General features: G+C 37.9%; 2 protein-coding genes across 2 annotated transcripts; both read right to left on the bottom strand.

Annotated features, from left to right (window-relative positions):
- Window positions 1-2022: 2022 nt before the first annotated feature.
- On the bottom strand, window positions 2023-9678 carry LOC139124651 (protein draper-like). Its single transcript, XM_070690775.1, has 6 exons — window positions 9206-9678; window positions 7277-7466; window positions 5903-6839; window positions 5228-5337; window positions 3776-3962; window positions 2023-2787 (listed from the first exon to the last, which is right to left on the bottom strand). The coding sequence occupies exons 2-6, from the start codon at window positions 7314-7316 to the stop codon at window positions 2043-2045; spliced, it is 2019 nt and encodes a 672-aa protein (XP_070546876.1). The 5' UTR covers window positions 7317-7466; window positions 9206-9678; the 3' UTR covers window positions 2023-2042.
- A 3173-nt stretch (window positions 9679-12851) lies between these two features.
- On the bottom strand, window positions 12852-25004 carry LOC139124472 (uncharacterized). Its single transcript, XM_070690611.1, has 7 exons — window positions 24637-25004; window positions 17694-17887; window positions 17389-17453; window positions 16236-17169; window positions 15660-15769; window positions 14972-15158; window positions 12852-13981 (listed from the first exon to the last, which is right to left on the bottom strand). Exons 2-7 carry the CDS (start codon window positions 17855-17857, stop codon window positions 13216-13218), a joined length of 2226 nt encoding a protein of 741 aa, XP_070546712.1. The 5' UTR covers window positions 17858-17887; window positions 24637-25004; the 3' UTR covers window positions 12852-13215.
- Window positions 25005-26675: the final 1671 nt, after the last annotated feature.

Raw genomic sequence — 26675 nt, forward strand, 5'->3', positions numbered from 1 at the left:
GCATCTCTAGCTATTTCTAATTTGGTAAATCATAATGGGATTCTGACGCTGAGGTATTCATCACTGTGAAAACTTCATATGAAATTATTTTTCATTTCGGGATGTGTTTTGACATAATTCTTTGATTTTTGTCGAAATCCTTGGCACTGTTTAGCCTGTTTTCTGTGTTAAGGTAATTTGCGCTTCTAAAGTAAAAACTTAATTTTGCTCGCACTTTCCCCAAGATAACTTTTAACTTTCTCTTTCTAAATTCAAAGAAAAACAATCAGGGGGTCACCGTGCAAAATTTTGGTACAAGAGCGATATTTGAAATTCACAATGACCACATTCCCTGTGTTAACTGTATGGAGAAAAATAAAGTTCCATTTACACAAATTAATAACTGTGAAAATTGTTCTTACCCGAAGAGCTTGAAAATATCCCCCAAGCGGCAGACCAGAAGAGTGTTGTTAAAATTTGAGAGTCCAAACATCTGTTCTCGAGGCGCACTCTACCTTAATACAAATCCTGCCGTCTTTTTTCTTCTCAATGTGTGTCTCTTTGCGCGTTTTTCAGTCATTTGTCTGTTCCATTTCGAGATCGTGTTCCCTTCAAAAATTATGTCAGAGACAAGATGAAGCTTAGCGCCAAATATATCGTGACGTACCTCAGAGATACTGATCACCATATCTAATTTATAGGACGATAAAAGTGGAGATCAACTAATTCATTTTACTGGGATGCTCTTTGAAACAAAGGTTAATCGTAACGGTTAGTCTTATTACTAATTAAACTCGTTGTCATGTAGGTTTGCAAGTATAGCCTTTTCAGATTGTCTTTTATTAATTTGTATAGTTGACACTTTATTCATTTTACATTTTGAGAGTAAAGCTCACATATGATCTGCACTAAGTGGTGCATGTACAAGTGGTGACCATTCATCCTCCTATCCTTGCTTGAAATCGAAACGATAAGCGCTAAAATCATGTGAAATTATCTCAGGAGGCGTAATCAATAATGATCTTTACAAATTCTGTACTTAGAGAATAATTATTGCCACATAAGTACAAGTGTACATTAGAGATTGAAGGCTTATCTCACACTATGGAATATTCCATTGCCTCATTAGGTTGATATTGGTGAATAATGTATACGACGTTACTGTAGGTACAGCGGTGATAAAAATATACCGCGTAATTTACAACACGTGCACCTTGTGCCTAATGATGTGTTGTCAATATAGTAGAGTAGATATAGTAAAATGTTCTAAAATTACAATATGTTGAAGATTCTTCATAAGAAAAACATTGTATGTAACTGTGCATATATTGCTGGATGCAATATTGAAGGCTTTCTAATATGTGTGGGTAATACCGTGTTAGATTGAAGGTTACTTAATAATCACCTGTGTTATAACCATCCGTATATGATACAGTATTCTTCAGAAGTACCTATCGAAAAATGCTGTCGATGTACGATTGAATTGAAAACGTATTCCGTTAAATGTAATAGAGAGGAATGAGTAAAACTGTAATGGATTCATCAGATATCTAATATAAACTTCTAGATTCAAAACGTACCTTTCCATGGACCAAGCTAAACTGATACTCTAATAAACGGATTTTATGTTATCTTACTTAAACGTGTTGCGTTACGATCCTTAATTTTGCGAACCACTGTGATATCTGGCTGTTTCTATTCACCAAAATTATTTCACTTCAGCTCAATTGTATCTTTAATTTACTGAACCAAAGATAATAGTATTTACCTACTCGCAAATGGTCTTGCATTGTGAATAAAATATTCCTAATGTTAAAAGAGCATATGTTTACTGGTGTAATGGTCCAGGCTCGTTTGTTATATCAGGGGCTGAAATATTCATTTTGGCAGGCCGTGCAAATCCATAATCATCGTAGGTGGCGTAAGGCACCAATCGATTTTCGACATCATTACGCGATCATCAGAGCTGCCCCAATTTCAATTTGCGTCTAATTTTAAATTCTCATTTCTCTATATCTCCTGAAAATTTGTCATCACTTCTGCTGTATCTTTCTGGCTCGCATTTACATTATTTGTGTTTTTTCTGATGCAATTTCTAATTTATCGTACTCTGTTTCATCTGTGCTAGATAAACACGTTGACTCTTCACAATTCTGATTATTTGATAAGCTATCATAGCCTGCATCATCGGTACTCGGTAAACGCTGAAACTCCGCACCATTCTTGGCCTGTACTTTGGAATGACTTTGCTTCTGACACTTTGAATACCGAAGTATATCTAATTTATCGTACCCATTATCTGCTATGTCTGTTCCCAAATTAAAATGAAGGTCGGAGAGTGAAACTATGGCATATGGGCCTTCGTGGAATTCGTCCGTCGTTGGTGAGAAGTTATTGCATGTCGCCAGTCGGTGTGCAACAATATCCTTTCTCTCATGTATAATATTTCTAGTAATTGTATGTGGATTGCTAATCTGGGATGATCCTGTCTCATTGTTCGTTGAAATATCATACGGATTGGCATAAATGTCGTCCTTCATTGTCATTGCAGCGTTGTTTTCTCCATTTTCAGTTTCAGCATTCGTCATCCCATTATCGTCGATTCGGGGTGACCTTGTGTCACTGTCCCTTGCGATGTCATACGGATTGACATCCGTTTCGTCATCAACGGTCACTGCGAGGCTGACAACTGTGTGGCCATTGGAAGGCAGCTGTTGAGATTGCTTATTCCTCGCACCATCGTCAGATGTATCAGAGAACATTGATTCTTGAAATTTGTCCGTCGCCACAACAGTTGCATCTGCATTTCTAAACATGTAAGCAGGATAGGAGATTCTTATGTGACGACAATAATTAGGGTATTAACGACACGAACTATTTAGCAAATGACCTTTTTCCTGACGACCATACGTCATACGTATTTTGCAACTATGTTGCCTTTCAGTTAACGTTGTCTACTGATCGTAGATGCATTGAATGACTCAGAGTAATCAACGATTGTTTGTCTTTGGTGACGAATGATTTAAGACTGAAATAAACAGCAATTTACAATTATTCAGTGAGAGGAATTCAAGGGAACTATTTATGTGTAATTGCTTCCTTCTATCATTCGATCGAACAAAAGACATAACGTTTTGTATGAAACGCTTTGAATAATCTCTAAATATGTGCCTGTAAATCACATTTTGAATACTCATGCCCATGACATTTTGCTCCAAGTAGCACCTTCGAAATGCTTCAGTTACTTTTCGTAAACTTGTTTTTTGCAAACGCAGTGAACGATAAAAGAAGTATTTGCTCAACCCTTTATTTCAAAACTCTTCTTAAGTACGATTTCTTTTAAGTGTTCTCCGGGACATTTTGCGTCAACTTTGATAGACAGAAACAATTATATTTGATAAAACCATAACCTAACAGATCCTTAACCCTTTATAAAATTACCTTACAAACTTCAATTGGTAAAATACCCCAAGCATACGTGAATTCCGCTGACTTTCGACCCTTCATTGCAACAGTATCGCAATGTAAATTATAAACATATTAAGACACCGTTTGTATGTGGCCTGCTGAACTCAGATAATATTACAGTGTATATGTACTGCTCCAGGACAGACCTTGTCACGAATTCAGGGCACATTGTCATTGAGAAGTGCAAAATTTATAATCGTATATATCATGTTATTATTTGCCATTTTGTATTCTTATTGTGTCATTTTGTGTTACGTCAACTTTCTTTTGTGATAAGTCAGAAATGAACAACAATTGTTAAGAAAGCATAAAATAAGCCATTTCTTACCTCTTTCTTATCCCCTTTATCAAGGTGAGAACGAAAGCTACTGTGAATATGCTGACGACAATAATGGCAGCAACGCTGCCAATCAGTATATTGATTTGAATGGACTTTTTCTGTTTTCTCTGAGCGCTTACAAAACCAACTCCCAAGGAAAGTGTAGTCTGACTGCCGTCGTCAACGTCATAATCGACTGAAATGTAAAAAGAGCTATACTACATTATATTATTTGTAAGCAGTTAGCAGAAAGTAGGATGATAGGCTACTTTACGAGGCTTCTTCTTACTCAAAGACTCGTACTGAGTCTAAAGAAAGTTCGATTGACCAATATACAACAGTACCACTTCATTTGTGTTGTACTTCTGATTTTCCTTTCCTACGTCCCATACTGCCGACAAAAATTATTACAAAAAATATTATGGGTAATATTACACATGAAGTTATGCAACTGTCAACGCCCTTTTATTGCAGACTAGAGCGCTCATTCTGTTTCACGCGACCACATACAAATAGAAAGAAAGACTAGCAATGGGTATTGTTCATGGTGTGAAGCGGTTATGTAACCCCTCCATGTACGCTTCGTCCAAGGTACCTCTCGACTCTCTTTTCCGGGGAGTGCCGACCATTCACCCATCGGTAATTTCCGGATTTTCGCCAATTCTTAAGTGAAAGTATGTTCGGCAAAGTTCGTGCTGTTGTTGTCGTGTGGTGCTGAGCGGAATTGGCGAGCTTGCGAAAAAGGGAAAATTTTGATCTTCATGGAGGTGAGTTTTACCATTTAAAAATTCCTTTCACATTTTTATGAATATATAATAAGTGTGTTTGAACCAAATTTGAAAGTCTTTTATCGATACTGTCAGATTTTACTCAATGGTTTACGGTCAGTCATATCGTCTTTTACAAGTTCGTCATGGGAGGAATTGTTTATGAAACTGCTGGCGTGTTATGTTTTGATTGGCGTGAAGCAGTGTTTCTGCCCTGAGAGCACACAAAGTAAGTATGGTTGCTACGCGACAGGCAGCACGATGCCATCTCATCCTACTTTTCGCATAATCTCGTGCAATTATCAACCACGAACGAAGTCTCCAAAAAGGCTAACACCTGTGAAGCTCATTTTAATATGAAAAGGCCATAGTTTATCGAGACGACCATAAAACAAAAGGCGTGCCGCGTTGCTAGTCTGTCTTTCTATTTGTCTGTGACGCGACTAGTCGTTGTCCTAGAATCGTGCAATGGTTTATGGATGAGAAATTACTTCGCTATTGAAACACAATGTAACAATTTTACATTCTTAAAGGACATGAAAATTTTGTATTACGCATACCGTCAAGAGTCGACCTGTTCAAAGACTGACGAGATCAAAAATGATGGTTATAAAAATATTAAATGTTTTATCTTATCAGCAACATGCATCTCAATATATAAATATTTATTCTCCCTATTATAAAATTTTCTTACCGGGATTGGTTACCTTTGCATTCAAGGAGATGTTACAAACGGGACCACTCCATTCTTCAGGGCATTCACAATTTAAATGTTCTTCTATACATTTACCGCCGTTTTCACATCTGTTTTCACAAATTTTCGTTAATAGAGACAACTGTAGTATCCAATGCTGTGCAATTTGGCATGGAAGTATTCTCTAATGAATCGTCTGCCACCTAATGTCGCATCAAAATAACACTTGAAAAGGAAACGAAACTATAAACGCTATTTGAAAATTTGGTTTTTGGATTCACAATTCCTACATAAACTCGGATAAATCCCCTTAAATAAACATGTTCAGTGGTCATGGCATATCATAAACATGATACTGCCTAGTCACGTTTTTCATATATATTACCGCTGTTGGTTAGGTATCTTGTACCAGTATTGGGCAGAGTACGAATGTCTTAAGTGTGGCTTTGATTGCTGAAAAAATATTATAAAAATATATATACATCAAGGAAGTAATTATTTTCAACTTCAGTAGCCATACATTAAATCTTCGAAAAAGAAGGAATCGCTGTGTAGACCTTTCCGTGCTGTCACCATTCTTTGTGGGGTTTTTTCAAATCACTCTTTTTAGAAATGTGAATCTGTGATGCGGAAAATTATCCACAAAGAGAATTCAGCAGAAATAAAAATGCTCACCTCTCTATGTTTGGACAGCTACCAAATATATGATGACAGGTTTTTGTACAATAACATTCGGGACACTGTGTTTTGCAGCCGTTGCCATAGAAACCACCTTGACATGGATTGGTGCAATCCACACCAGTCCATCCAGGTTTACAAGAAATACATGTATTGCCCTTACAGATTACACAATTGTCAGGACAGGGTTGCTTACAATGATGACCAGTCCATCCGTTCTCGCATTGACATGTGCCAGTCAGGTGATTGCAGCCGCCATGTTCACACTCACAGAACTGTGAACAATTAGTTCCATAGTAACCTTCCTCACACTTTTGATCACATCTGTCGCCTTGCCAACCAAGTGTGCACACACAGTCACCACTTGAAACTCTGCATTTGTTTCCATTGTAACAATGAAGACATTTGCCCTCACAAAATGTTTCTTTTTGGACGCTTATAGAGTCACATACTGTACAATCAGACCCAATCCAACCATCACTACATTTGCAAACTGCCCTATCTTCATTAATGCATTTGGCTCCATTAAAACACAAGCATCTCTTTTCACAACTTTCTCCATAGTAACCCGTTTTACAGGAGCAACGACCATCGAAAGGGTCACATCTTTCGTTCATCGCGCAGTTACAAGGTAGACATGAAGGTCCAAAGAAACCATCTTTACAAACGCATTGTCCACTAACACGGTTACACATCGCATTTACAGGACACGAACACTTGAATTCACAACGCGGACCGTAAAAGCCAATGGTACAGGAACACGTGCCATCAATCAAGCAGGTTGCGCCGTTTTCACAGTTACACGGAAATTGACACTTTTCTCCAAAATAGTGTCCAGGACATTGGCAAGATCCATCACGCCTGTCACACGTCCCGCTATTTTCACATGTACAATTATTCTTACAAAAAGAGCCATACCATCCGTCAGGACATTCTACGAAAAAATGTCAAAATAGAGACTAAAAGGAGTGAAGTCATTGAATTGAACTATGGTATGGACTATGGAAACTATGGTATTTATGCAATGAAATTATTTTAAGACTAGAACTGGTGTAGAAAGAAGGCATGTATCACAATCCTAAAGACACTTACCGACGCAATTCTCTGTAATGGTCGCAGTATCATCCTTGTGGTAACCATCGCAACACGTGTACACTCTTGATAATAAATAGTAGAGAAAATTGGTATAAGCTCACTTCACTTCACTTAGCACAGGTTTCTGGTATTGATGGCACCCCCTCCCCCTGATACTGTATACCTACTGTCGGTTTAGAGAATTTGAGTTGGTTATGATTATTTGCTCGACTTACTGCAGAAAAAGGAATTCTATCATTATCAAAGTACTTTCTGACAACTGAGTTAAAGACTTACTTGATTCCAGAAGCAGGGATTTCGAACAAAAGACAACCATGTGGATCGCTCGGTCCCGTCCTCATTGGAATAGTGATGTTACTGTTTGAAGTCGATGCAGCGCATATTATTGTCGATAATAGCACAATTGCTTGCATTAGTATAGGCAAAGCTTCGTCCATGGTGAAATCCAATAATCTGAACGGGTATCCTGAAATAAAAACATTTTGTCAGAGAACATGTGCGTATTCTCAGACGCACACAAGGAAGTAAACAAGGGCAACTAACTCTCCGATTTGGAGAACCAGTAACCAAAATATTTTGAACGAAATTAAAATGTGGACTGAAAGTTGAAAACTACCAGGAACTATCCTCCTGTACTTGATTTTAAAATGTTTTCCTCCGACCAAATGGCTGTCTACCTCTCACCTCTAACCACCTTCTCCGAACACCTGTTGTCTACTAATGACAGAAGATCCGTGTCTGCCATATCCCTGCTAAAAAGCTTTTATAACAGTCAATAAAACATACCGTTACTCTCTAAAAGAGGTTTTCAGAAGCATCTGCTACGCAAAGGAATTAAACTTCCCAACACTAATAGTCTGCCCACCATTTTTTCAAGCCTCTGACCAAATGTGAGAGGTTTCTGTTGTAAACCAAATTAATTCATAATATTTCCTATACCTATTCATAAACAGATGAGTTAACCTCCACATTTTAGTTTACCTAACGCGTTTTGATAAATTAATGAATTATGTTCATTAAAATTGTCAGGTTTACTACTTTAGACAAGAAAAACAGTGTGATGAGTGATTATTTTTCAGTAGCACGATGATAGGTCTACGGGATGAAACGAACGGCAGGACAAAGGCACATATTGTCAGTTTCTTTTATATGCTAACAAGTTTTATGATATTTCGAATTCGTTAAAATAACAAGAAATATGACTTTCACGAGCCACTTTTGATTGCAAAAATAAATTCGAACTGATTAAATCTCTCATACATTACATATGGTTTCAAACTTAACCACAAAGCGGAACAGCGTTAAATGTTTACGTTGCAAGGTTCCCGATAGAAGATTATTGAATCTAATGTCCTTTCACGTTCAACGGGACTACTCTGTAACCTGCCCCAGATGGACAATCGTTCAATTTTTCTGGTCTACCTGAATGTTACACTGTATATCAAAGACACTTCGATTACAAAAAAGTAAACAATCGTATTTCAGCACTGTAAATATACATGACTCGTAAAGGTTGGCGGCTGTTGATGATTTGTAGTCGACTAATCTGATGTCAACAGGTGACGACAAATAAATGTTAAATGGATACTAACTGATTATAGTTTTAAGAGATATACCGCTAATGTCACGGGAGAAGGTGTAGGTATCGGATGACGTGTTCTGAAAATTAAACAAATTACGCACATGAACATTCCACCATTAGTATCAAATTGCTTTTACTTCTCATCAACTCAATTTAACTCAGGTTAAGTCCCACAGTTTACAGTTTACGTATCTCAAAACATATTGCTGATGCTACTTATTTTAGAAAATTTGTCATTCTATGGCTTTTGAAGAAAGTTGGACTCACGAGTTATATTTCTATACAATGCAAATATAAGTGATGTAAAGCAATAATTACAGAATGCCTTTCTATGAGCTTCCTTTATATCCAATTAGTGTGGATGTTTCCCCTTAAATGTGACCTACCTGTCAGTTAAACTTTTCTTTTATCCGGCTCACCTCGGCAGATATTCGTCAATGACGGCCTGAATAGGTTGTTTGTCATACTCCATAACACTTACTTTATATGTGGTCAAAGTCATTTATCAGAAGCCACAGCGGGCGTATGATCTCGGGTTTGTGAGTTTTGTACACTTCAAAAATGTGACAAGTTCCTATGAAAGTATTTTTCCATCCCAAAAATAAGTATAGGGCACTGCTTACCTTTACAATGAGAATGGGTTCCCAGTCGTTGTCATCCTCAGCCCGCTGGTATTCTCAAACTACAGTCACCTTGTATTTCGCTATCTGATATGACGCTAGTTTTCCCGGGAAATGGTCAAGTCCTATGCTACAGATTTTTGGCAACCTTCCAACCCATAAAATTGTCTTAACATATCACTAAATCATCCCAGATTAATCGAGTCTTAGGAATCAATTGACAAATTAGTTTCATATGGCCTTTCACCCGACTGTAAGTTGAGGCTACAGGTCAATGTGTAACAGATCGGAGTCATAAGTGGTTACCTTCGAAACAATGGCGAGTATGTTAATTAACATTTCCTGGTATGATGTCATAGAGTTTCAATTCGCCGAATTTACGAACTAAATATAGCCAGTTTCTCTAGGGTCTATGATAAAGCCTACAAATAAGTTACAAATTTAGTTTCTATGCTTTCCTACATTTCGTTGCTGTACGATTTCACCTTTTTCGCTTATGAATGTCGTGGTTTTTTGCAAATGATAACTGCAATTATACTAATATACCGATTCAGATGATAACATAATGCATGTCATGTTCAGGATCTTACATCATTTAACATTGCTCTTTACATCAACAGTCGAGTGTGACTGAATCTATCAGTTTTGATAGCAGATGAAAGGCATTTTTGAGTCAGCATTCTAAAAACAGCCGCTTTCAAGAATAAATCTTCCTCAATTTATTATTTTTGCGGACTAGATGGAGGCTATACATATACTCTTTTACAAAATTCCCGTATTTTTTTCCAAATTAAGTCGAGTGGCTTTTTTTGTCGAAAGCAGAGTAAATAGAAAAAATAGCAATTTTACCTCTCCTACCTCTCCTACTTTCAAAGACTGCCTACCAGGAAATAATGGCCCCTCCTTTCATGACAAGGTTGGAGAGTGAGGACTCAGCCGAACGACAAACATCGAGACAAAGAATACGCATGTACAGCTTCATATTGTACAAACAATGAATGTCCAATATGGACTGGGCTGTCAGCCATAATTCGCATTTCAAGCGGAGTCAATGAGGTGGTGGTCTTTCCGTCAATCCTATAATTTATTTCGGTTTCATTGTTTGCTCAGGGACTATTAACAACACACAGGGGGTTTAAAGGCTGTCGATATTAAAGGTATACAGTCACCTGTTATCTAAATATGTCCATATATGGTCAAAGGGGCGTGCCTTGATATTCAAAATGCCCGAGTGAGGGCGCTGGTTTTAAAAAGCGGCCACCCGCTTAAAATTTGTGATTGGTGTCAACGATACAAATTAAACAAACTTAAGACTGCTAAATCTACATTGTTGAAACAGAGCATGACTTCAAAATAACTTCTAAAGTGACAATTTCGTCGAATTTTCATGAAAGAGTAATCATTTTATGATCACATTAATTCCAAATAATTAGCGGAAACACAAAATTCCACTCATAGTCAGCAGCGATTGAAACAGAGGAACATAAATGATGTAGATGAAAATTACACAAAGAGAAAGAGGAAATGTAAAGGGGAAATTTAGCTCTGCCGTTCGTCAAAAGAATAGCTGTGAGAATTGCGCCATGACATTCAATCACACAAAGCCCCCTTGTTTCGTTGTTATGTTCGAACAATTTTTGTATCTCTCTCTCTCTCTCTCTCTCTCTCTCTCTCTCTCTCTCTCTCTCTCTTTCTCTCTTTGGATATCTGTCCTCGAAGCGCATTCTGCGTTAATAAAATTCTTGCCTTCTTTTCAATATGTCTTTTTGGTGTTCTCTGCTTCGCAAGTCCGTTTGTCAGAGTCAGCTGTCTGTTCCTTTTCGAGATCATAATATCTCAAAAAAATTTGCTTGAAAGAAGATTGGGCCATGTGCCAAATACCTTGTGACGTAGACAAGAGATACTGATAAGTAAATGCAAAAGAAAAGACAAAATATTTTCTCTTTCCTGGGATACTCTTTGAGACAATTATAAATCTTCAAGATTCGCCGTATCCTTTACTTTTATAACTCGTCATGCAGGTTTACAAATATAGGCCTTTAAGATTATCTTTTATTTATTTGTATCGTTGTAATTTAATCCACGTCATATTTTGAAAGTAAAGCTTACATGTTATCTTGACCACATGTTGCAGGCAAAATTGATGCAAATTCCTTCTTCTACCCTTGATTGAATATGACATTACATGTTCAAATCATGTGAAATTATGTGTTATTTTGCCTTTTACTTAGGTCAATCGGTTAGAGTATTGGTTCGACCGTGTATAGCCTACAATCAAAATATCTGTTAAAAATATTAAACATACAATGATAAGAAGATCGAGGTCAGAGTTGAATATGATCAATGATTGAGTCAGCCATCATGAAACAAATGTACAAATGTAAACATAATTGTGTTATGTTGAAGATCACACCATAAATCTGTACTTACAATAATTTTTGTGTCTTAAGTATAATTGTACATGAGAGATGGAAGGTTAATCACACATAATGGAACATTCATTTCCTGGGTGAGGGTCATACAAGTGAATAACATGGACTCTACATTGGTATATATACAGCAGTGCAATAAAGATACCGCGTAATTTACAATACTTAACTCTTTTGTTCAATGCAGCGTCAGACTTGCTGTAAATATATCAAATTGTTCGAAAAATAAAACATTAAATATTCACATCAGGAAAACGTTGCGTTTAAATGTATAGGCATAACTAGATACAAAATTGAAGGTTTTCAAGTATGTGTGGATAATACACTGGTCTGGATTGATGGTTAGTTAAAGTCACATGAGTCTAAAAAAACATCCGTATATGTATATAATACGATTGTTCAGGAATATTGATCCAAATAAAAAGGAATAAGTAAAAAGGTTAGTGAACTCATCAGATATGATCCACCGAACCGACTTAAAATAACTGATAAGGGTATTTTTATTACCCTTATTAAAGATGTTGTTTACAATCATGAATTTTGCAAATCACAGTACGATTTCTGGCTGTTTCTATTAACTAAATTTATTTGAACCTGCGCTCACTTTTTGATCTTTGCTTTATGTGTATACTCTCAAATGGTTTTGGAATGTAATTACAATGTTCTGAATATTCAAACTGCATATTTATTGTTTCAGTGGACAAGGCTTGTTTAGCGTATAAACTGCTTAAATATTCGTATTTGCAGGCCTTAGTTTCAAACCCATAAATCTTTGTAGACGGCGTAGGCTTCAAGTAATATCACGTGTAACTGGAAAACACTGCATACAATCTTCTCTCTTAGGGGTCCTTTCACTAGAGCTGGGTATTTCGCGACTAATTTGATCATCTTAGAAATTTGTTCTTGCTAATTGTCATGTTTGGCGAAGTCACCAACACTCGTCGCGATTACACGATCATCGAAGCTGGTCCAGTTTCAATTTGCGTCTAATTTTTACATCTCAATTCTCGATGTCTCCTTGAAAATTTTGGTATCTCTTCGGTTGTATCCTTCACGCTGGCTTTTGAATCATATTCCTTTTTTATTCATATAACCATCCGTATATGATACAGTATATGATACAGTATTCTTTGGAAGTATCTATCGAAAAATGCTGTCGATTCACGATTGAATTGAAAACGTAGTCCGTCTTTGAATAACACGATTGGAACTAATTTGGATTAATTGGATGGTGAGATAATGTCTGTTTAATCTGCAAATGTAAGCTTAAAGAAAGAAAATAGTATTCACCTACTCGCAAATGGTCTTGCATTGTGAATAAAATATTCCGAAAGTTAAAAGACATATGTTTACTTGTTTAATGGTTCAGGCTCGTTTGTCATATTAGCGGCTATAAGTATTCATATTGGCAGGCCTTGCAAATCCATAATCGTCGTAGATGGCGTAAGGCACCATCGATTTTCGACGCCATTACGAGATCATCAGAGCTACCCCAGTTTCACTTTGGGTCTAATTTTAAATTCTCATTTCTCGATATCTCCTGAACATTTGGCATCACTTCTGCTGCATCATTCTCGCTCGCATTTACATTATTTGTGTTTTTTCTGAGGTACTTTCTAATTTATCGTACTCTGTTTCATCTGTGCTAGATAAACACGTTGACTCTTCACAAGGCTGACTATTTGATAAGCTATCATAGCCTGCATCATCGGTACTCGGTAAACGCTCAAACTCCACACCATTCTTGTCCTTTACACTGGAATGACTTTGCTTCTGACACTTTGAATACCGAAGTCCATCTAATTTATCATACTCATTATCTGCTTTATCTGATCCCAAATTAAAATGAAGGCCGGAAAGTGGAACGATAGCATATGGGCCTTCGTAGAATTCGTCCGTCGTTGGCGAGAAGTTGTTCCATGTCGCCGGTCGGTGAGCAACAACAGCTTTTCTCCCATGCTTAAGATCTGCTGTAATTCTCCGTTGATGGCTAATCCCGGGTGATCCTGCCTCACTGTTCGTTGGAATATCATACGGATTGTCATCCATTTCGTCATTTATTGTAATTGCAGGGTTGTTTTCTCCATTTTCAGTTTCAGCATTCGTCATCCCAGTACCGTCCATCCTGGGTGACCCAGTCTCACTGATCGTCGGTGTGTCATATGGGTTGTCATCCGTTTCGTCATCAACGTTCACTGCGACGCTGGTTTCTGTGTTGCCACTGGAATGTGGCTGTTGAGATGACTCAGCAATATCGACTCCATTGTTATTTCTCGCACATTCGTTCAATGTTTCCAAGAATTTCGATTCCTGAAATTCGTCCGTTGCCACAACAGTTGCATCAGCATTTCTAAATGTGTAAGCAGGACAGAAGATTTCTTATTGTGACGACATTAGCGAAGTCATTACCAACACAAACAATTTAGCGAATTACTCGTTTCATATGCCGATGATATTTTGATAAGTATTTTGGTACTTATGTTGGCTTTCAGTTGTGTACTGATCTTGTCAGTAAAGATAATACTCCTCACATTATAACGTTCTATAACTATGTCACTGCTTGTCTTTGTTAACGAAAGATTTAAGACTGAAATAAACAGCAACTTGAAAGCATTTATCTAGTAAGAGGTCTGGAATTCAAGGGGGGTTTGTATAATTGCTTACTTCAATAATTTGATCGCCCACAGGGCACAAACATTTTGTAAGAAATGCTTTTAATATTTTCAAAGCATGTTCCTGTAATGGCATTTTGAATACTCATGCATGTGACATTTTGCGCCAATGAGCACCTTTTTAATGCTTCTATTGCTTTTCATGATCTGGTGCATCAGCAAACGCTATTAAAGACAAAGTATGATGTGTTTTATCAACACTTTCTCAAACGGTTCTTTAATACCATTACCTTTTAATGTTTCAAACCCACAACATATTGCGTCAAACATAATGGACAGAAGCAGTGATACTTTATAAAACCTTATCGAACATATCCTTCAGACCTTTACATTCATACCTTACAAATTGCAATGGTAAGAATACACACTGCAGTGACGTAGAGAGCTCTGACATAAAATGTATATTCACCTGACTTTCGTTGTAAAAGTATCAAAATTTACAATCAATATGTTCAGACGTCATATATGTAGCCCACTGAATCAAGATAATACTACAGTGTACTACTCCCGTACATTGTCATCGAGAAGTGTAAGATCGATAATCGTATAATTATGTTGGTATTTGCTACTTTTTTAATTCTTGATATGTTACTTTGTGTAAAATCAAATATTTTTTTGTCGGCAAGTCAGTCAACTGTTAAGAAAGCATAAAATAAGCCCATCCTTACCTCTTTCTTCTTTTCTTTTTCAGAGTGAGAACGACAGTACCTATGAATATGGTCAAAGCGATAATGCTAGCAACGCCTCCAATCAGTATAGCTATTAGAATCGACCTTCTCTTTTTCTTTCGTGTGCTTACAAAACCAACTTCCGAGGGAAGTGTAGTTTGAATACCGTCGCCAACGTCATGATCAGCTGAAATGAAAAGAGCGGGTAAAACATAATTATTTGTAGGCTATTTAGCAGAAGCTGCACGATGGGCTGTCTTACGCCTCTTTTTTCTTCAAGGATACTTAATTAGTCTCTTTGCTCTTCCTATTTGTTCCTTTTCAGAATCAGTATTGTTGTTAAAGTAACTTGAAATATGGTAGTATTGCCTCTATCAAAGTCTAACTCATTCTCGCGAACTAATGCACTACATCGTCCCCACGCATTGTTGCCATAGTCTGGCATGGCACGATGGTTTATGAAAATTATATTACTGCACTATTTACTACTGAATGTGACAGCCTAAATTCCTGAAGAAAATTTAAACTTTACATTGCATGGAGGAGCGAACAAATTGACCTCCTGAAAGACTGGCCAAATAAAAAGTATTGCGATTAAGAATCTTAATATAGAATTTAAACAACAACATGTATTTCAGATATCAACAAGCCCTAACAAAGATTTCTCGGTATTACAAAAGAGTTTTACCTGGCTGGGTAACTTTTACATCCACGGAGATATTACATACAGGACCACTCCATTCATCAGGGCATTCACAATTGAAATGGTCTTCTATGCATTTACCACCATTTTCACATCTAATGTGATTGACAAATTTTCATTATTAAAGGGAACATCAGTACGAAATGCTGTGCAAGTTTGCATGGAGCTGTTTTCCAATGAATCGTCTGTTACCTAAGACAATGTCGCATATCATTAAAATTACGTTTACAATGTCGGAAAATCATGAACGCTATTTTAACTATGTTTTTAGGTATCTACAGTTCCGACACAAACTTAGATAAATCCCTTTACATAAATGTTTTAGCAGTATATGGTACTGATTCTTACTTCTTCATAAGAAATCTGTAGGTACACTAAGGAAGTATTTTTTTTACTTTTAATTTTAGAAACTACTTGTTTATCTTCGAAAAAAATGACAAATCTATACACTTTCGCTCTTCGCCATCATGTCAACGATAAAATCATTCTTTGTGATTTTAGTTGAGATCACTCTCTTTAGAAATTTATATCCACGATATGAAAGAGAATAAAAATGTTCACCTCTCCACGTCCGGACAGTCACCAGAAATATGATAACAGGTTTTAGCACAATAACATACGGGACATCGTTGTTTGCAGCTATCGCCATAGAAACCAGATTTACAAGGATTGGTACAACTAACACCAGTCCATCCAGGTTTACAAGACATACAGGTATCATCCTTACAGATTACACAATTGTCAGGACAGGGTTGCTCACAATGATGACCGGTCCATCCACTCTTACACTGACATGTACCAGTCACGTGATTGCAGTCACCATGCATACATTCACATACCTGTGAACAGTCAGTTCCATAGTAACCTTCATCACACTTTTGATCACATCTGTCGCCTTGCCAACCAGGCGTGCACAAACAGTCACTATTAGAAATGCTGCAAGTGTCTCCATTGTAACAACGAAGGCACCTGTCCTCACAGAATGTTGCTTCATTTGCGGCAGTGTCACACACGGTACAGTCAGACCCCGTCCAACCATCTGCACATTTACAATCTGTCCCATCTTCATTAGTGCAGGTGGCTCCATTAAAACATGTGCATTTCTGTTCACAGCTGTAGCCATAGTAGCCCGGCTTACAAGAGCATCGACCATCGAATGGGTCACATCTTTCGTTAATCGAGCAGTTACAAGGTAAACATGAAGGTCCAGAGAAACCATCTTGACAAACACATTCTCCAGTTTCACTGTTACACATATTATTTGGGAGACATGAGCACACGAACTCACAGCGCGCACCGTAAAAGCCATTGGTACAGGAACAGGTGCCGTCAGTTAAGCAGGTAGCATCGTTTTCACAATTACATGAAAACGCACAGTTTTCTCCAAAATAGTGTCCAGGACAATCACAAGATCCGTCACGTTTGTTACATGTTCCACCATTTTCACATGTACAATTCTTCTTACAAAAAGAGCCATACCGGCCGTCAGGACACTCTTCAGGTTATAAAAGTCAAAATAGAAAGATAGTGTAAAGAGCGAAGGCAGTGACAGGCAGCTACAAACTTACTGCATGTACTACTGAAAATTTGCAAAAACACTTTCTGTATATCACATGCATTGGCATAGGATAGATATAACATATATAAAGAAAGGAAAAGTCTACAGCAGATGTAGTAAACAAAAGAAAGTGATCAAGGAAAAAAAGAATCATACCAATACAGTTCTCTGTGATGTTAGTAGATATATCCTTGTAGTAACCATCGCAACACGTAAACACTCTGAAAAATTAGTATCAGAGAAGAAAAAGTCAAGTGACTTCACTTCACAAAATTCCGCGTTATGACATTTATTTTTCTCAAAACTGGAAAAATGGTGTTCAATTTACGGTATCGATTTATAACGGGACTTATAGAGTATAATACGGATATAAACACAATTCGTGTGTTTTCTTTCCACATAAAAAACAAAACAAAACAAAACCATCGACGGAATACTTTTTGAATGAGTGAACCACTTACTTCATTTCCCCAGGTATTTCGTACAGCAGACAGCCGTGTGGATCGCCTGGTCCTGTCCGCCACGGAATAGTGGTGTCAACGCTTGAAGATAATGCAGCACACATTAATGTTGACAATACCACTATTGCGTAATTCAGTCGCTTGTGGGGCACGGTGCGTTCCATGACGTAAATACAATCTTTAGGGAATATATCCTAAAACAAATGCATATTTTGTTTGAGAATATGTGTCAATACATAGGTACACAAGGGCAACCGACCATCCCATGTTCTTTTGTATTAAATGTACATTTCATTGTTTCGGTACTTGACATAACTTTACAAGAAAACATAAGGCATCAGCAACCACATTGAAATGTTTTCTTGCCTTAACTTAGTTTTCATCTTTCAGGTCCCCACCGAAACTCCTCGCTAGCCATCTCCTGGTGACTAAAGGGTCCATTTTTCTCTATCCCTATAACAAAGGTTTTCAACTGTCATCCTCAAACCGAATCCTTGCCCTTGCCCTAGCCCACCCGACTGGCTTCACAAAGTCGTGCACTAATTCAAAGAATAACCTTCCCTACCCGTAGCCTATTGATATGCTAAAATGTCCTTTAACAAGCCTTTCACTGTCCACTGAAACGAAGCAAAGGAGACTGTCCGACCAGAAACTCTTCAGCGGACGCTAAACACCTATTTCTCGGTAAGTTTTATTGGATGTCACTACATCATAAAATATTAAAATTAGTGTAATGTAGTATAACATAGGCTGCCGATACCGACTGTTTGTCAAATAGAAGCTAGTTCACTGAAAAGTTTGAATTTTATGAGACCATCAAACACTCCAAAACTTCCCGTAATGTCTTTCTCTAGACATGTCTTTCTCTAAACATGTCATCCTAGTTGTGGTTTCTCCTGATGTGCCCTTTGTAAAAGTTAATGGCCATAATGAACTTTTAAACGATAACATGGTCACTTTCATCAGGACTCTTTCAAGGACTATTCAGTACAATTAACAGGGTGATTGATGTACCGTACGTAATATCCTAACAGATTCTGGGTAAACGACGCATACCCATTCAACGAAGATGTAACGTTATCGGCATCCACCAAGCGGGACTTTCCAATAGTCTTACAGAGTTTGTAGTCAAGACTACGTGTATAAGCCCTTGAAATAAAAGTACGAGGGGCACAACATCGATGATATTTCTTGTGAAAATGTGACATCGCACATCCGGTGTCATAGAAGGCAATATTAAGTACACCATGAATGAGGAGATGGTTCAACCTGTAACAATATTCACATTAATTGTAACTTTTTATTTATTTTAAGTGTTCATGTTCTGTTTATAAAATACACACTTTCTTTCTTCTCCAAACATCATGTCATAAAGTTTACTGTTCAAGTTCGTGTTAAACTCCGCTTGTGTGTAATGCCGGATGTCAATATCAATTATATATCGAACGTCGAGCGCTCCATTGGATTCAATGGTGACTCGCCGATTACGTCGCGGGTCGCATAGTCATCACTGGACTGAAAGTGAACCGGAACTATTTTCAACTTGACAACTTTTGGATGTGAAAGTCTTGAAATTTCATGTTTTGCACAGAAATTCGGTTTTTGGGAAATTTCGCATAAAAATATCGATCAACCGCATAACAGTAGTTTAAATATATCAATGCGCCATTCGATGATGAAAATCGTTCTACTGCTGACAGTTTTTCGTCTAACTGAAAATAAAGCATTTGACTATAATTTGCCAATAAACGTAAATATTTTTGGTGCAAGCTGAGTAAGAGAGGCATGTAATAAAAACATTATAGCCCAACAAGGGACTATGTACCCTCGGGGCAGGAGACAATTTGCCCTCCTTACGTCGGGCAAATAGTCACCTACCCTCGGGCACATAGTCCCATGTTTGGGCTATAATATATACGATAACATGTATATTGTAGATGGCGTACACTTGCGGTGTGTTCGCAAGGGTAATACTTTAAATATACTTTTAAGTAGAAGAAGAGCGTGGACTTGTTACTTAAAAAGAAATTAAAACAGTCTTTGACATTTATGAGCACCAGAAAAATATTCTCTTTACATTGGACTAGCGCTGAAATAGGAGATCGTCATGACCCCTACGTGACCTTGCATCCTGCTATATTAGACTTCTTTGTAAAAGTTTACTTTAACATAGTTCTGCGCAACGAAAAAGCAACTTCCTGCTGGAAAATTAGCTGTATCAGCAATACGGTTCAGAATATTGAGAATGTTATTACTCTTTACAGAGTGTTCAGACTCTTTTGAGGATTGATTCCTAAAAATGCCTTGAAAAGGTCAATAGTGGTTTTATTTACAGGGTATGTTGTTGATGCAAAAAATCAACATCCCTCTTTCGAGTGTGTATTTGCTTTTCTGCCATAGAATTCGTAGTTTCAGCGGGATGGGCTTCAATTTTCCTCAAACATTTGCTATGTTCAAACGATTCTTACGTCACGAAAGTTTCGGAGTACAATCGTTTCAGTTACTGAATAGCCGAGTTTTATGCGACGGCTTCCTATCGCGCTAGCAATATATACACTAGTTTACTTCAATTCATGCCAAAAATAGCCCTAGGCGAAAGTCCAAGAAGATTGTGTTACGGCTGGTACAACATTATCTTCAACATATTGTATAGTGAGCATATTGGCTAATTGTAGTCTAGCGACTAGCAGTGTGTGAAACTCACACAAAATCTCTACTGACCAAGCGGGCAAGCAACTGTAGAAAATCACTGGCCCTAAAGAAATCATCTGGTGCGATCCTCAGGTCAAATCCAAATATATATAGTGTAGATTTTTACCCGCGCTCACTATAGGGGCCTAGAAAAGTTGATCGAAAATATAAAAAGACACCACTTCAACATCCGAACATCAAACTGATTTTGTGCCGTTTAATTCTTTTAAAGGAAAGCTAATGAAGATGACTATAAAAACCAAAAGTTTGGGCAACTGATCAGTGAAAGGTTAAGCTCAAACACATAAAACATTTCTGTTTCTTAAAACAGCCTTTAACAACAAGTATTTCTAACATTGAGAAAACGAGCATGAGCGTGGGCTTGAAATATGTACGTGGCAACACGAAAAAGCTAAGTGTCCAGAACTCCGATCAGGGATGAGTACAAACACCGGATCACACACAAATGGAGTCATTACAACAGTTGACTATTTCAAAAACGATTCTGGCTTCTCCTCTTTGAGGGAAGATGACTATCATCAAATCCAAGGAAAGGAATACAAAAAACTAGGCCAATTGATGAAGAGAAAAAAATGCTAGTGTCGAAACCCACGTGAAAAGACGAATCTCAAAAATGTAATTTTTACAGGTGACCAAGGCAAATGGCCATCAAGGTCAAATTACAATCAAGGCGCGATTTTGCACAATGTTTAAATCTCGAACATTTACTTTCTAGTATCGAAGTTGGACCTCCAAAATATTTCTGTCATACATAACAATCTATATACGGGTCTAATATCGATACTAGACGATACAATAATGACTTGCCTTCTGTTGCGGCACGCCGGGTTTGCGAAATTGCCGATATTTTACCTCAGGCTGATACCTATCGGCGATTTTGGGACTCTCATAATCGATACTAGACAATTCCAGAATGACTTGCCTCGCGTCTCGACACGCCGGATCTGTGAAATCACAGATGTTTACTTGATATTTATCGGCTGGGACTCTAATATCGATACTGTACAATGACTTGCCCTGTGTCTCTTGCACGTCTGTGGTGACGGGGTTAAAAACGTAAAGGCCAGGACCAGCCCGTTAAAGGCAGAAATTCTGTCCGAAAACACCACAGCTGTGGACCCACAGCTACTGACTCTAATGTCGATACTAATTAACTCTAGACTTTTAAATCATGGGTAAATATCCAATGTATACAGGAGAGTTTACCACCTCACAGATCTTGACAAGCCTGACTTCCTCAATTCGACCCTAACTTCGATACTTGTCAAATCGGGGAATTCACTTGTACCTTGCAGATCTGGCCCCGCGGTCTGATCAAGCCTGATTTCCGTGGTCCAACTCTACTACACTTGTCTAAAACTGTGGGTAAATATCCTATATTGGAGATTTCACCACCTCACATATCTGACAAAACAATTGTAAGTTCGATTGTGTTGTCTGGTAGCTGTAAATATCCGATATCATATAAAAGTGCAAGGTCGCGGTGCAGTGTCTTCGAAATCCAGTTTACCTCGACACGGTCGATGCGCTGAATAATGACTATTTTATGACCACAACGAAATCTCGAACCGCACACCTGCTTAACAAATGGGGGCATATAGGGCTACTACTCTCGCGAGAAAACGTGAGGTAAGGTCTTTCGCCTAGATGCAGTACCCATCAGTCTGTTGAGTTTTTAATTGCGAATTTCACGTTTTGCAAATCTCTTGAAAGAATAGATTTCGTTTGAATAATTTTGTGGGGTATTTAGCCTAGCAAAACATTTGGGTAAACTTCTTTCCATATAGTAAAAGTTAATGGCCCGCGTCTTTAGGAACAGCAGGACGTATTTCAAGAGTTACTGGTCCGGTATGAAAATAGCTGGTCTCGGGCCATCGGGTTATCGTGAATTTCGCACGCTGGCGACTAGCCGTCTCGATCTTATTGTAAAAGCCCAAATAAACATTTTATGCCTATAATGTACCCAGCTCCTGAGAAAACTATTTTGCGTTGATGAAACTAACAAAAGAGGTGAATTGCCTTTTTTTTTGACATTTCGTGCATTGTGATCTCTTCAACAAGTTTCCAGAAGCTTGCTTTTCAACATATTTCCTCTGACATACAGTATCTCACAGTAAGTGAGATTACTCGCAATTCCTCTTGATTTGTGCACTCAGACATTGTTTGTTAACAGCTTCGCTGATTTAATTTCAGCGATTTCGGAACAATTTGAAAGTTGAAATTTAATTTCAAGAGTAAATTTTATGAGAAGCCGATGTTTGCAAGTGCTAAACATTGTACACTTGTCAAGGTAAAGTTGTCAGCAACTGAAATGGTCGCATCATACAACCTGTTAGACATGCAAATTTCCTTTGTCATGAACATTGAAAAAATTTGCGAACACAGATACAGCTTATTCCCTTAGTTTCCTTGAAAATATTGTGTATGGCTGTCAAAATATCTGTTCGCAGAATTACAAAACTGCTATCTCCTTCGGGGAAAAGGGGTTGATCGCCTCATTATTCAAAGTGGGGAATCAGACAGTTATGAGTATAAAAGCGCTGTAAAAATTTTGAAATATGGACCAAGCTTTTCTGTGTAGACAAGAAATTAGCTTCAGTTCAATTAGTGATCTCCGTGTGTGCAGACCATGGATATATTTGGTCAAGTTCACTTACTATGTACCTCGGGAAACAGCTTGCTTAGTGTTTCTTCTCAGCGCTAATACTTCATGTAAGATACGGTTACTTTTCTTATGGGCTTGCTAATTTTTAGCATATAATGTTGAGACGAGCAAAAATTAAGGGGAACTTTGAAATGATTTTAAACTTGGCCGGAAAGCGGACCAACGTCAAACGTAGACGTCACATGAATGAATCAGATGTCCTTTGACGTGTTATGTGACGACCTTGTCGCTCACCCCAGACGCCCAATCGTCGAAATTTTCTCGTCCACACGAATATTATATTTTGTCTAAGGCATTTCTAATACAAGGAAGTACGATGGTTTCAACCGGGACTCGAACCCACAACGCACGGCACCCAATCACCTAGCGCAGAGGACAACAGACAAACCGCTCGACTAAATCCCCAATCTCAAAAAAGATTGGTTCAATAACCGAGCTAAGGATGTTACAATTCTGACTGCGCCCTCTCCACTCGCCGTAGAGTTCGTGAAGCACTCACGCTATCATACATCTCACACAAACTATATCGAAGCGAAGCAATGAATACAACGCTTTACACCAGGCGGAAGATAGCCTCGGGGACAATTCTGTCCACCTAGCAGAGCTATCAACCGGGAAAGAGAAATACGATGGTTTCAACCGGGACTTGAACCCACAACGCACGGCACCCAATCACCTAGCGCAGAGGACAACAGACAAACCGCTCGACTAAATCCCCAATCTCAAAAAAGATTGGTTCAATAGTTTATAATCGCACAGTAAATCATGACCGTACAAAATGGGACTGATTAATAGGTGTTGAGGTATTTATCTGATCTTACCTGATGACGATATGTAAATGTTGACTTGATATTGACTGCTTAGAGAATGTCAAAATTGATATGTTCTACGTATTCAACGATATAAAAAGAAATAATACAACTACTCAGGAGAGAAGAATATTTGCTGCTTATTTCTTGAGAATGTTTTGAAGTCTTGCTACACATCAGTCGACCAATATAAATTGATTTAGTTAAAATTCAACTTTTTAAGGGTTCCCCCTTTTTCCTACAGACTTATCTCAGAAAATTCGTGATTGCAGCGGCGTCAAAGAAAGTTTGGTTTACAAACTGTTTTCCTTACGATGCAATTTAGTATGTAAAACTACGCTTACAGATGCCTTTCTATAAGGCTTCTTTACACCCTATTACAGTTACTGGTTTCCCCAGAAATATGACATGACTGTAATCATTTTGCCTTTTTTTTAAATTTCCCCAGAAACTCACGACGTTCCTGGTCTACGTCGACATATATTAATGAATATGAATCAGTCACACTGATCTGACAGGTCTATATATCATAATTCACAAGAAACACGTTTTCTGTAGTTATAGTCTGACTGACCTGACAGGGCTGTTTGACAAATCCGCAAGGGACACGTTATCTGAAGTTCTAGTCATTCATCAAAAGCCACAACGGGTATATAATCTGAAGCATGCTAGTTTTGTACACTCAAAAAGTGAAAATCACTTTTCAGCTGAAAAATATTTTCCCGCAATAAACTCAGAAGTATAGAGCACTGCTTACCTTTCAATGTTACAGCGATAATTGGATCCCAAACGTTAAAGTTGTTATTCTCTACGTGCATCTTTTACGTACTGAAGTAGAGCGTCAGACATCCTGCCTTTTGTCATTCGATATATGAAGCAACATTTCCGGAGAAGTTTCTCGTCCCACACAGAGATTTCATTTCATTCTCACTCAATGATTGGCTCAAACCAGATCAACGTTTTTGCAACTCCCATCAACATTTTCAGTTTTTTCCCCTTCATTTGATCTCACTGACTGACACGAAGTCTAGTTCTTAAAGAAAGTCAGACACGTGACCTTCAAGGTAATTCGTTCATAAGGATCCACTGATGAACTAAAATTGAACAACCTTTATACCAGACTTCAAGTTGAGGCCAAAGTTCAAAGCCAAAGGTCAGGTAAGTGATTGAAGTCTGATACGCATAGTTTTGAAACAATAACGACTATTAAATATTTGCTCGAAGTTCGCAGAAAAACAATAAATATAATGGACATTTCCTCGTATGACGTCATAAAGTATGGTAAAGTTAAGAATAAAATGAATAACACCGACGAATGAGTAGTGTCAAATTGAGTTTTTATAATATCACACACATTTTGCCCTGAAACAGGACGTCTATACATAACACGGCCCATCGATATGTCTAATCGCAGGCTACACGTCTTCCTGTTTCGTAACCCTACCAGCAAGGGTAGTCACCCATAGATGCACATGCGATGAAAATAGCATTCATGCCAAGCTGTAAAAAATCACCTTTTTCCCGGGTGTATATGTGTATTTTGCATTTGCATAGTTATCTATGATATTCTTCTGCAAGAAGCACAATGGATTCTTCAGTACTCATGTAACGAAACAAATGATGTCACAGCGCCATTGTAAAGCCGGAAATTACATTAGTCGAACATTTAAACTTTGATCAACAGTGGGGTGACACTAAAAACAGCTTCGATGGCCTTTGAGTAGTCAGAACACGAGTATGCAAATATTTCGTCTCCCTTAGTGTATTATTTTGTAAGAAGGAACGCAGCATGCATACTTTTTCATAATTCAATACTTTCCTGATTTCAGTCGAGTCCTTTTTTTCCGAAAGCAGTGAGGATGGAAAATTAATAAGTTCTACTTGCACATCTCTCCTAATTTCAAACGCTACCTCCTAGTAAATAATGGTCTATCCTTTTGTCACGCAGATAAAGAAATGAGGAGACAGGGCGACAGACAGACATCGAGATAAAGAAGACGGATATTCAGCTGAGTAGGATCCGGTTGTTTTTTTCGAACGTCCATAACGATTATAAAACCAATACAATAATTTGGACTTCGCGACTTGGAAGAGGTTTGTTGTCTTGACCTTTGCCGTGCGTCATCGCATGTAGTCTTCTATTATTTTCTTGTAATATCGCGAGGTTCCGTAACCATCGTGTCTAGCAACTAACAATAACAAAGATAATGAATTGTGAAGACTGTATCTTTCGTCTTGGTATCGTCGAGTGGCCAAAATAACTCAGAAAATAAGACTACATCTAAGTTGTCTTTCCGTAGCGTAGTCAAAACATGGCTCTTCCTTGTCCACAATCTTTCCGTTGTTTGGTATGATATACTTATCTTGCGCCCAACGACGTACCCTGATCTGTTTGTGTCGAAGCTATAAAACAGCTCGTTTGAGAGTGAAAGGACTACCTCATAGGAAAAATATGTAGGTAAGTTCCAGCATAACTCTTTCAGAGATACAAATCATTAACAAAAATACAATCATTAACAAAAAGAACGAACTGTCTGCCATAATTGGGCATAATAACTAACTACCTCATGGCATTCATTGCCGATTACGATAGGGACAAAGTTCGCGAGGGACATCGAGGGAAGGTTTAGTGTGTGACGTAATTTTTCAAGGCTGGGCGTCCTTTCACAGCCTGAGTCAAATGAGCAATTGCACAAGGGGGGTTAGGACGTGTTATACTGTAATGGCTGTCAAATATATTAAGGTAGTACGCGACTCGGAGAGGAAAGACAAACCTTTGCTCAAGCTTTTCGTAGC

This window comes from Ptychodera flava (genome assembly GCF_041260155.1).
Source record: "Ptychodera flava strain L36383 chromosome 23 unlocalized genomic scaffold, AS_Pfla_20210202 Scaffold_24__1_contigs__length_23054250_pilon, whole genome shotgun sequence".
Taxonomy (NCBI): Eukaryota; Metazoa; Hemichordata; class Enteropneusta; family Ptychoderidae; genus Ptychodera; species Ptychodera flava.